Source organism: Sceloporus undulatus, chromosome 8, assembly GCF_019175285.1.
Source record: "Sceloporus undulatus isolate JIND9_A2432 ecotype Alabama chromosome 8, SceUnd_v1.1, whole genome shotgun sequence".
Lineage (NCBI taxonomy): Eukaryota > Metazoa > Chordata > Lepidosauria > Squamata > Phrynosomatidae > Sceloporus > Sceloporus undulatus.
This window is the reverse complement of record NC_056529.1, coordinates 17431024-17443154: the sequence shown is the minus strand read 5'-3', so window position 1 is coordinate 17443154 and position 12131 is coordinate 17431024. Positions and strand designations below refer to the sequence as shown.

At 41.7% G+C, this 12131-nt stretch overlaps 1 protein-coding gene across 3 annotated transcripts in view; it reads right to left on the bottom strand.

The window, feature by feature from the left end:
- LPCAT2 (lysophosphatidylcholine acyltransferase 2) overlaps nt 1-11457 on the bottom strand; it is a 37944-nt gene extending 26487 nt beyond the window's left edge. Inside the window, exons 1-2 of one of the 3 annotated variants that reach the window (XM_042438321.1) lie at nt 11284-11457; nt 1097-1236 (exon numbers count right to left, since the gene is read on the bottom strand). In XM_042438321.1, coding sequence (XP_042294255.1) covers nt 1097-1236; nt 11284-11406 — 263 coding nt within the window. In that variant the 5' untranslated portion in view covers nt 11407-11457. Of the gene's footprint in view, nt 1-1096; nt 1237-10522; nt 10659-11283 lie in introns of those variants that run through there. The other 2 variants (XM_042438322.1, XM_042438323.1) reach the window with 2 other exon arrangements.
- Nucleotides 11458-12131: the final 674 nt, after the last annotated feature.

Below are 12131 nucleotides of genomic sequence, written 5' to 3'. Positions count from 1 at the left end.
AGACAAGGAACTTCTTTCCAACGTGAGAATCAAATTCAGTTGGGCCCTCAGGGTTTCCCAGGAACAGCATTCCAAAGGCCAAAGGTAAAAAGGGTGGAACTCAAAATACCTGTATGTTTTAACTTAATGCTCATACTGCCAGTAATGAAGCCTTTGGAGAGGAGCTGCAATTTTTTTAGAATGGGAGGCAAGACGAGAAACCGCCATACCAAGCAATAAGACAAAAGAAAGTGGGGGCATTCACACCACATTGTTCTACCACTGTAATTCCACATTAACTGGCATCGTTGTATCCTGCAAAATTTTGGGATCTGCAGTTTAGGTAAGGGTGCTTGGAATTCTTAGACAAAGAGATCTAGTGTCCTACCAAACTAACGGATTCCAAGGGCATGCCAATTAAACTGGTTTTCCCCCATCCTCACCACAACCTGTCTACACAACGCAAGGGCAAATTAAGTGTGGATTGTCTTCATGACACAAATCCAGTTCCACACTGAATCTACCTTATCCCTCTCTTCTGCCAGTGTAAAAAATCCTCACCTTTTGCTCAGGGTTTTGCTGGCAAATCTGGGGCAATTCATAGCAATGCCAGACAGCTGTCTTCACACATATCCTATTGTGCTCACTGATGTGGCTACCACAAGTCGATAACTTTGAGATCACGAGGCACCCAGCAATGTGATCTATGCTTGGTGCCTTATTTCTGATCTCAGAGGGAACAACTCATGCCAGTGGCGGTGGCACCACACAATACATGTGTTTAGACAGCCACCTGGCATCACTATGGAGTGATGAAGTAATAGAGAAAAATCCAGGGCAGCTTTGGGGCCATAATATTCCAGAAACAGCCAGAATATTCTGGCAGGTGTAGACAAGACATAAGATCCCATAAGATGTACTATGGCAGTTAAAGTGAAACTATAATGCTATAATCATGTAGTGTGAATGGATCCAATGTGATGGAGTAAGAAGCATGGGCATCTGGGCAAATCTAGAGGTCCAGATCAGGAATTCGGGAAGGCTAAGCATGTTTCTCACTTCTGTATTAAAAAAAAATCAGTCTGTTATGTTTAAGCATTTTGAAGAGCTGTGTTACCTTTTCCATCCCAAAAGTGGCATTGTCCCCTTCTCTGGGATGTCGAAAGTTGCCAGAAATGCAAATGGCCAAGCCATTAGGAAAATTACCAACATGCATATGGCCCGCAATGGGAACAGAAAAAGTCCAAAGACGAAAGTCTAAGGGGGGGAAAGGGTAATGTTAAGAAGTCACTTGGGTTAATACTATAGTTCAATGGCACATTTCAGAAACATTTCAAATGAATCGTTTTTTGTGGTTTTTTCGGGCTATGTGGCCATGTTCTAGAAGAGTTTTGTCCTGACGTTTCGCCAGCATCTGTGGCTGGCATCTTTAGAGAAGGCTGGCATGGAAAGAAACTCTTCTAGAACATGGCCACATAGCCTGAAAAAACCCACAAAAAACTATGGATGCCGGCCATGAAATGAAAGGCCAGAAGCATTACGACTGCATCACTCATGGCTTTTATCTTGTTGTCTTCCAGACATCTCTCATTTCCCAGAGATCCCAGCAAGCACAGTCAGGCTTTTGGAATTTAAAATACAAAATATCTAGGCAACTAGAGGTGCAAATCTACTTTCTTAACCATCTAGCAATCTCAAACCCTTCAGCTGTCCATATTTTGTAGTGACAGTCTTGATCAGGCCTCTGCCATCCCATTTTCCCAGCTGCTTTTAAAATATCCTGGTTCCTCTCTCCTCTTATTTCCCTATTTCATAGAATCATAGAGTTGGAAGAGACCGCGTGGGTCATCCAGTCCAACCCCCTGCCATGCAGGAAATCGAAATCAAAGCATCCCCAACAGATGGCCATCCAGCCTCTGTTTAAAGACCTCCAAGGAAGGAGACTCCACTACAGTCTGAGGAAAAAATGTGTTCCACTGCTGGATAGCCCTTACTATCAGGAAGTTCCTCCTAATGTTGAGGTGGAATCTCTTTTCCTGTAGCTTGCATCCATTGTTCCGGGTCCTGTTCTCTGGAGCAGCAGAAAACAATATGACATCCTTTCAAATATTTAAACAGGGCTATCATATCACCTCTTAACCTTCTCTTCTCCAAGCTAAACATCCCCAGCTCCCTGAGTCGTTCCTCATAGGGCAAGGTTTCCAGACCTTTCACCATTTTAGTCGCCCTATTTGTTCTCACTTTATTTCAACTGCTCCAAAGTATAAAAGTAGTTTGCACTTGATTCACTCAACAGAGGAAAGAGAAGAGGAGGGGTGGGATCTTTACCCCTTCAGCAGACTCAAACAAAAGCAAACTGCTACAACCTTTACTAACCTATGTGTGCTTCTTCATTAATATTTTCCCTTTTGACCATGCTCTGACCATTGCTTGGCCACACGTTTTCTGGTTTTCCTCTGTGAATTGCTGGTGGGTATGCAATATGTAATAGATTATTTTTTATCATTATTATTATTTTAAAAAAACACCCTTTTCCCAGGCCAGGACTCAAAGCAACTTACAATAGTTAAAAAAGAGATTTAAAAAATCTTATCATATAAAAGGTAATGGGAGGTAGGGCATTCCAGAGTCTGGGAACAGCCACGTCCAGACAAACAGAGATTCCCCAACTACTTTCACTGGCTTCTCCATAAGCAGACGTTAAGCAACTATTCTCGGCTTTAAGAACCAGCAAAAGGAAGTGGTCAGATGGCTCTCATAATCTCTATCTGATACACAGAGCCATGTCTTCACCCATGCTGTTTCAAGAGGAGCTACAATGACATACCCTCCAACTGTCCAAATTTGGCAGGGACAGTCCTGGTCAATTCTCTGCCATCCCAATTTTTCATTGCTTTTAAAATGTCCCAGCTTCTTTCCCCTCCTCTCACTTCCTCCTTGTCCTCAGCTTATTTCCACTGTTCCAAACTGAATTCAAAGTGCCGACATTGTTTGCATTCAATTAATTCAGCAGGGGATGAGAGGAAAGAAGGTGAAATCTTCCCCTTCCCAATAGGCTTGGGCAAAAGCAAACTGCTGCATGTTCTCCTAGCTTGTGTGTGTCTTTCCTTTTTAATAACATTTTCTGTCTTTACCACACTCAGATGTTGCTTGGCCACATTTGTCCCAGTCTATGAAACTTTCATCCGTGAAATATTGGAAGGTATGAAATGAAGATCATGTCTATGATTCTGCTATGCCTTATGCTAGAACTTGACAAAGTTACTTATTGGCCTATATTTCTTCTTACCAACATATTACCTCAAGATGCTATGACTCCTAATGGAGCCCAGTTACACATTCAATAGCACACAACAAATACTGAGTAACCAAATAACAAACATGTATTACCGTGTGAACTAGACTAAGATCGTGTGCAACCAAGTCCCAGTTTATAACAGCACTGCAGACTTTGAACTTTGGTTTTCCTTTCTATTCTGCCCATATCTCTTTATTCTAAGGGAAATAGCTTTCTGCTTATCTAATCTATTGATCTGCTGCCAAAAAACAGAGAAAGTTATTTCTTGGCCAGTAATATTTGACTAGATACCAGTCCCAGTGAAGGAGATGTGTTTAATATGAGGGAGTACGAAGGTACATTTAGTGTAAATATTTGAATTATTCAAACTAACACAGTGACATGCTTTGTTGCATAACTGGTTTTGGAAACCACAACTGCTACAGGGAAAGAATTTATATTTAAAATTGTAAAAAAATTACGCTGATAGGCCTAGCTAGCAATGTGCAACAAAATACTGACTCTTCTTCATTTAGTACTCATTCCTTCAATGTATTATTTATTCAGTTATATCCCATCTAATACCAGGACTCAAGGCAGCTTGCAAAGGCTACAATAAACATAGTTAAAAGTCAAAGGCGGTATCCACACTGCCGAAATAATCCAGTTTGACACTGCTTTAGCTGCCATGGCTCAATGCTATAGAATTTTGGGAACTGTAGTTCTGTGAGTCATTTAGCCTTCTCTGACAGGGAGCTCTGATGCCACAACAAACTACAGTTCCCAAAATTCCATAACATTGAGCCACAGCAGTTAAAGCAGTGTCAAACTGGATTATTTCTGCAGCATGGATGCAGCCCCAGTCATCTATCTTTTCTCATACAAATGGGATTCATGGCAGCTTGCAACACAAAAATATTAACACAACTGAAACATGACTCACAGCATTAAAAAAAATAAAAGGATACCTTTAACATGGCACTGAGGGAAAAAATGCAACAATGCACATGGAGGATAGAACCCTGCTGGTTGACGGTTTAAGAAACATAGCCCTAGATGTTGTTGGATTGGACTTCCCAACAGCCAAACCCATATGGCCATCAGTGAGGGACTGTAGGAGATACAGCCTGACAGCATCTGGAGAATCAAAAGTTTCCCTCCTCTCCTCTAAATGCTGTTCATCCCTGAGAAGACACCACCACCATTTGTGTAGACAACATTAAGCTAAAGTTAATCAGATTAGTGGTTTTAGCATAAGGCAGTTTACTGGTTTAACATCTAGGTTCTCAGGGCTGGGCAGGTCATGGTCCTTGTGATGTAGTTGGTCTCAAGTTCTTCCACCACCAGTCTTAACCACTGGCTATACTGGCTATGGATAATAGGAGTTGAAGTCCAACAATATCTGGATGGTCAACAGTTCCTCGCCCTTGATTTAAGCTACCAAATTCCCAATTAACTGAATCTCTGCTTTCTTTTGTTTCATGGGGCTGACACTTTGGTAACTGAAGCAAAACACCAAGCAAAGTTAGGCGAAATGAAGAGACCATGTGGAAAAACTAGAAGAAAACAAAAGGATCTGCAAACAAGGGATTAAAGTACTGCATGAACAAATTAATTTTCTGGACTATAGTTCCCAGAATCCCCCAGCCAACAATCTCAGTGATACAGCTGGCTGGACATTTCTGAGACCTGTAGTTCAAACCAGTCTCTACGTTCTGAGCTCCCATCAAAGGTGTGGGAGACACTGAAGCTTGGCTGCTAAATTAGCTTGCCTGAAAAAGCAGCAGCAAATATTTATTAGAAAGCTGAAAATGTTGTCCAACTGTCAAAGAGGTGTAGAAGGGCAAGACCATGCAGAGATGTGGCAGACTGGATCTTGTACGCCAGATCAGATAACACACCAATTAGCATCCTCTTAAGTTGCATTTTCATTGTGGGTTACCTGCAGGTAAAGCAGTAGCTTCCCATCGCCAAAGATGACTTTCCTCATTCTAATGTTTATGGAAGAGAAGAAGCTTACTAGGGAAGTTACAAAATGTCCTTCCTCTGTGGTTTTTAAACAAAGAATTCAGCAGACACCCATAAAACAAGCTTCAAACATGCGGGGAGGGGGGAGGAACAGAGGTCAAAAAAGTGGAGGCTAACCTCAAGTTGAGGTCATCTCTGGCAAAAAGCAAGGTCCATTTCCTCTCAGTACAAACCCCAATGTTTCAGTAGTATCACTTCACAAAGTTCAGCAAGAGTTAGCCACAACCTTTTTGGAACGGGAAGGGTAACTTCCTTCTTTGCTTGGCCGCTGTTGTGTCTTTTCATCATCATTACTTTGAGCAAGCATGGACTTCTCCCACTGCAAGGGCAACAGCATCCTCAGGTCAGGGTGCTCTAGTACTTCATTATGTGCTGTATGTCTTCAAGTTGTTTCCAACTTATGGCAAACCTACCATAATCATACCATGGAATCATGAGGTTTTCTTGGCAACAATTGTTCAGAGGAGTTTGCCCCTGCCTTTCCCTGAGACTGAGAACATGCAGCTTGCCCAAAGTCACCCAGTGGGTTTTATGACAAAGCGGGAACCAAACCCTGGTCTCCAGAGTCATAGTCCAATGTTCAAATCAATATGCTACACTGGCTCTTACATCCTCAAACTACCAATCTCAGGTTTCCATAGGATGGTGCCAGACTATCCCTGGTCAGATTATTCTAGTCCTAAACAGGTGTCCTATAAAAAGGGTGATGGGTCTTTCCACTAGAGGCAGAGAACCTTGGGCCTCTGGACCAAATCTGATCCTCCTGGTATCCAAATTTGGCCCAATGGAGTTCCTTAGAAAAACATGCCCCCTTACGCACGAAGGGGTTCCCACTTCCACAGATTTCTCCCACCCACCCTGCACTATAAAAGATTGACACTCCTCTCTTATTAGTACTAAGAGTTTTTAGTCTAAATTATGCTGGTATTTTGTTGCCTTATCTTTCAGTTTTTAGCCCTAACCAACACTGGAATGTGGCTTCCAATAACAGAAGGGATTTGGCCCTAGAGTTGAAAGAGGTCTGCCACCATGGCCCTACAATAACCCAACTTGGTATTGAACTTAACTAGTCACCATAGGAGATCAGGAATTCCATGGCAGGAAGGGAATGCATTGGTCCGGAAGGATGAAACTCTGTCTACTAGTCCACCTTGTCTTTGTGTTACTGGAGAAGATTCATATGTCCTTTCTGTTGGCACTAGCCAAGAAACACAAGGAACTTCTGAGAATCCTACAGCCACAGGCCATGCTGGTGGGAGGAATTATAGTAACACACAAACACACTTACATACACTTTCGGATCAGCCTCTGTACAGTTGTGGTCTGAAACCATTTGCAGACTGTGCTAAATCTGAAGAAAGAGGCAAGAAACTGTTGGCCTATTGCTCAGGAAAGGTTTTCTGGTTGCATTTTCATGCCATCAAACTGTCACCATTTGGCAAGGACAGTCTCCATCAACCCTCCGTCTTCCCAGGTTTTAAGATACCTTTAAAATGTAATTGTTTCTCTCTCCTCCTCCCACTGTTACCCTAAATTCTCAGCTCACTTTTATTTCCTACAAACTGAGTTCAAAGTGCAAATGTAGTTTGCATGCAATTTACTTAGCAGGAAAGAGAGGGGAGGAATCTTACCCTTCCCAGTAGGCTTAGGCAAAAACACACTGCTGCCACATCTCCTACTTTGTGTGTCCTTCCGCATTAATAACCTTTGCCATCTTGACTACAGTCTGATGTTGCTTGACCACATGTGTCCCAGTTTTCATATGTGAAATGTTGGTGTCCTTTTTTAAAAGGTTAAATCGAGGGTAACTAACTTTTTTCTCCCAAATGTGAAAGAATGGTATACGGTTTCTTGTGAGTTTAGAATATTATGGAATCAGCAACACAGAACTGCCTGGAAACAATAAATATTGATTTACTTCCTCAGAATTTCAGGTTATACCTGCTCCATGACAAAATACAGTAAGTAACCCTGGAGTCACAGAGAAAAACAAGACTGTAATCGTTGGCTGAAAACCAAAGGCCACATAAAAGAAAAATAAACACTGGTACGTTGAATGGCCTTTTCGACTAGTAGCTACAAGTACCAGGAACAACTGTAGCAGTCACCCAAATATCAGTGGTTCTGAATATGCTTTTCCCATTGAGAACTCCTTTCTTTGCGCGCAGGAATAAGATACATTGCTGCATGATTTGAAAGCACACTCAGAAGCAAGAACCTGAAGACTATGTTAATAGTCTACTTAGACGGTGAAAATATTATTCCAGTAGAAAGTGTGTTGAATCTTTGTCATTCGCATGCATTTCGAATGCACCCGAAATGCTTCCAAAAAGACCACTTAACCTGGGATAATCTATCTCGGGTTTCCCCCTGAGCATTCCTAAAAGATTCGGATTCTTGGTTGTGTGAATAACCGATACAAATAGACCTGGGATAAAACTCTGCATGCCTTGAACTTGCTTCGAAAACATTCACAGCATCTACTCCATCTTTATTCACAGTGCTGACAAGTGTGAGCAACAGAATTTGCAGTGATGCGGTTCTGATTAATAAAACAGCGTGAACAACAAAACTGGAATGTGTGACTGAGATTATCCACATAGTCATGCTAAAAGAAACAATGAATGAATAACCCCTTAGAGGTTTATTAGGGCTTCCACAATGTGAGAGCAAAAGGGTTGCCCGCACAGGCCAAATTTTCCCCTTTTCACTCATAAACAAACTGAAGCTCAGGGAAAACCTTGCATTCTGGGCAGGCAAGATTATTAGTAACAATCCTGGCATTGTTTTTCAAGGTGTGGAGGGCATTGATTATCATTATAAATTTTCCCAACTTGCAAATAGAGATTGTGTCTCCCTTATCTGAAATACTTGTTTTGTTTTGCAAATGCCATTCATATACATATACATGTGCATACGTATACATTTGCAAAAACAGATACAGGTTGAATTTCCCTTATCCAAAACATATGGGACCAGAGGTGTTTCTGAATTCTGGATTATTATTATTATTATTATTATTATTATTATTATTATTATTGAAATTTCTGTATTTCCACATACGTACATCATCTTGGAGGTGGAATTCAAGTCTCAACACCAAAATTGATTTATGTTTCATACACTGTGTCTGAAGGTAATTTTCAATCTCCAGTTTTCAGTCTGGCAATTCTGGAGATTATCACACAAGGGCCATTTCCATTACAACCGTGCTATTGGAAGGTAACAGAACAATAGCACTACAGCGACAGATATTTTCACACGTCACGCTATATTCACAATACAAAAACGGAAGAGAAACGCAATTGCATTCCGCATACATCCATTCTTGCATCATTAATATACTGTTACTAAATGTTTTGTGCATGCACCGTTTCAGCCGCTACTGCGCATATGTGAAATTCATGATTCCGTCCCAAATAGAACAAAATAAAATTGATTTATTTTACAACCTTATTTTCATATACTGTAGGTTCAAACAAAATCGGGTCCTACACCTCAAAGTAAGAGAAAAAATCCACTCCAAAAAGGATCGTAGAGCAATGAGAATGAATTGCCTGTACCGAAATGCATTGTGAAAAGGTCCCAGATTGTTCTGTGACCATGCAAATGAAACGTTATTGACTTCCACTTCATTGGCAAGCTATTAATGGGAGTTTAGCTTTAATAAGATCTTCCAGGAGAATTCCACTTTATTCACAGGAGAAGTACAGATTAAGGGAGAACATTAAGAGGAACTTCCTGACAGTAAGGGCTGTTTGACAGTGGAACAAACTCCCTTGGAGTGTAGTGGAATCTCCTTCTTTAGAGGTTTTTAAACAGAGGCTGGATGGCCATCTGTTGGGGATGCTTTGACTGAGAGTTCCTGCATGGCAGAAGGGGGTTGGACGGGATGGCCCTTGGGGTCTCTTCCAACTCTAGGATTCTATGATTCTTGTGAAAATCTTTGCGTAACAATGGCGGGAGCTTTCCATTCCTCTCCCATTTCTTATCCCCATGTAATAATCTCCTCTATTTCAAGGAGAACCCAGAAGCCCCCACTCCAGGGTCCATCCAAACTCTTTCATTCTGCCCACATACACACACACAGCCACATACAAGAGACGAGGAACAGAGGACAAGAGGTGCAAAGGTCTCAAACGCATTCCCCTCAAATGAACCTATTTTTAGGATGCTACGTTTCCTGTGCCTACTTCACCTTCCAGGCAGTGGGAGCGGCAACTTGGCATGCAATCGTGCAAGGAATGCTAACAGAATGAAATTCCTTGCCTTCCTCATTCAATATGAGAAACCAGATTCTTTCCATGTAACCTGGGTGGTTTAATTTGATTTGATTTTTCCTTAGGCAAAAGGCAAAGGGATGCCACTGGGCGTCAAAACATGGTAACATAGGGCCCTTAATCTGTAATCTTGTACTCATCTTTAAACAAGTTTCGTTTTGCAAATGCAACTTGCATCTATATATTACACGTATACGTGTTTATACCATATAAATATGCATAATGTTTGTAACAATTGGTATAATGACTGAAGACAACAGGTAGGGACTTTAATCTTCAGTCTGAGCTCAGATTTAAACAGGAGGGTTTGTTTTCGGTTTGCAAATGTAGCTTATCAACACAGATGTATATGTTTGCAAAAAATTGCCGTAACGATAGAATACAACAGATAAAGTCTTTGAACTGCAATCTGAGGTCAGTTTTAAATGGGAGGGCTTGGTTTTGTTTTGCAAATATGATTTATACATAAAATTGGTATAGTGATAGAAGACAACAGGTAGGGTCTTAAATCTGAACTTAGCTTTAAACAAGAGGGTTAGTTTTGCAAAAGTACCTTGTGTGTGTGTGTGTGTGTGTGTATACATACATTATATATATATAAACACACACACACACACACACATATATATACGTATATGTTTGCAAACATTAGTATAAAGACTAAAGAAAACAGATAGGGACTTCCACCAACAATCTGAGTTCAGCTTTAAATAAGAGGGATTTTGTCCCCCCCCCAAAAAAAATGCAGTGTTGTTGTTGTGGTTGGATTTAACACAAACAAGCATGTGTTTGCAAAACTGACATAATGAATGCATCTCCCCTTCCTCCCCTTTGTCTCCCTGGCCTTCCAGAAGGTTATTTAGTTGCAAGTTCAGTATTGTTCTTAGGTGAAAAACCAAAACCATATTATTTGCAAAACAGGTATCAATATGCATCTCATAATTTGAGAGCATCTCACCTTCTTCTCCTCTTCCCTTCATTTCCCACTTTCCCTGGACTTCCAAGTAGGTTATTTGCAAAGGCACTGTTGCTGGATTACAACAAAACCTTATCCTGTCATATTTGACCTCAACTTCCCTCACAACATTGTCTCTCATAGGTTATTTATTTGCAAATGTTGTTGCTGGGTCAAAACCAAACCCAAATCTTTGCAAAAAGTAGTGGCAAAATGCATTTCATAGCTGAGTCCATCTCACCTTCCCCTCCCTCACTTTCCCTGGACATCCAGCAGCTTATTTATTTGCAAATGCAAATGCTGTTGTTACAGTAAAACAGAAAACTATGTGTTTGGAAAACAAGTGCCATTATCTATCTCAAATTTGAGTGCATCTCTTTCCCTGGACATCCAGTAGGTTATATATCTGCACATACAAATGTGGTTGTTACAGTAAAACTAAAAACTATGTGTTTAGAAAACAAGTGCCAATATCTATTTCAAACCTGAGTGTAACCCACCTCCCCTCTTTCCCTGGACATTCAGCAGGTTATTTATTTGCAACTGCAAATGTTGTTGCTGTGTCAAAACAAAACCATGCATTTTGCAAAAAAGAGTGCAAAGGTGCATTTGATCTCTGAGTGCATCCCACCTTCCTCCCTGGGCTTCCCTGCCCCCCTGGTTTTGCAAAGGATGGCCCAGCTCGTCTTGGCCCCTACTGCACCCCCCTCCAAGGGCTTGTTTACAGCCACTGACCACCCCCCATGACCCTTCCTCCCCTTTACCTTGCTCTTGGCTTTTGCATCCAGCTGGGTCTCTTGCACAAAAGGGTTGAGCACCAAAGGAGAGGCGAGGGACTCCTGCCTGGGCAAAGGAAAGGTCCTCTGCATTGGTTGCAAAGAAGGCATCGCGGTGGAGAAAGGAGGAGGAAGAGGAGAGTCGCCTGCAGCTGCTCCAGTGCAAAGAGGCATTGCTTGCAAAGCCAGAGAACTGTCCGGGCTCCTCCCTGCTGCCTCCAGGGCGCCTGCGCAGCAGCTGTCCACTCCCTGGGTGCTGGACCTGGGAGGGGTCACTCAGGGTGACCAGAGGCTATCATCCCTGCTGCAAAGGAAGACAGGGCTCCTCAGCATGTTAAGGCATACAAGGGGAAGAACAAATGTACCAGGGCATCATTGCAAAAGCGAAAAGCTAAAGAACAACAAAGCCAAACTCACATGATTGTGAATTCATACTGCTTAGTCCTGCTGCAAATGGCATTCCTCCTGGACAGAAGGATGACGTGTAGGACGTGTCTTGGAAACTGATCATCAGCCTGAGGATAAGGCACTGCAACATGTAGGACATGCAAGGAGGGAGGAAATGTAGTAGGGCATTGCAAAAGTAGGGCACTCATATAAATGATGCATAATATTAAAAATATATAATATAAGAAGCACTCATATAAATGCATGCTTCTCAGTTATGCTCCAAATGGAGGACTTTTTGAACTCCTCCTGGACAAGAGGTGGATATGTAGGACCTGTCCTGGGAAAGGAGGACGTCTGGGCACCCTGAAGACAAGGCACCTCAACATGTAGGACATGCAAGGGGAAAACAATGTAAAGCATTGCATAAGCTAAAAGCTAAAAAAAAA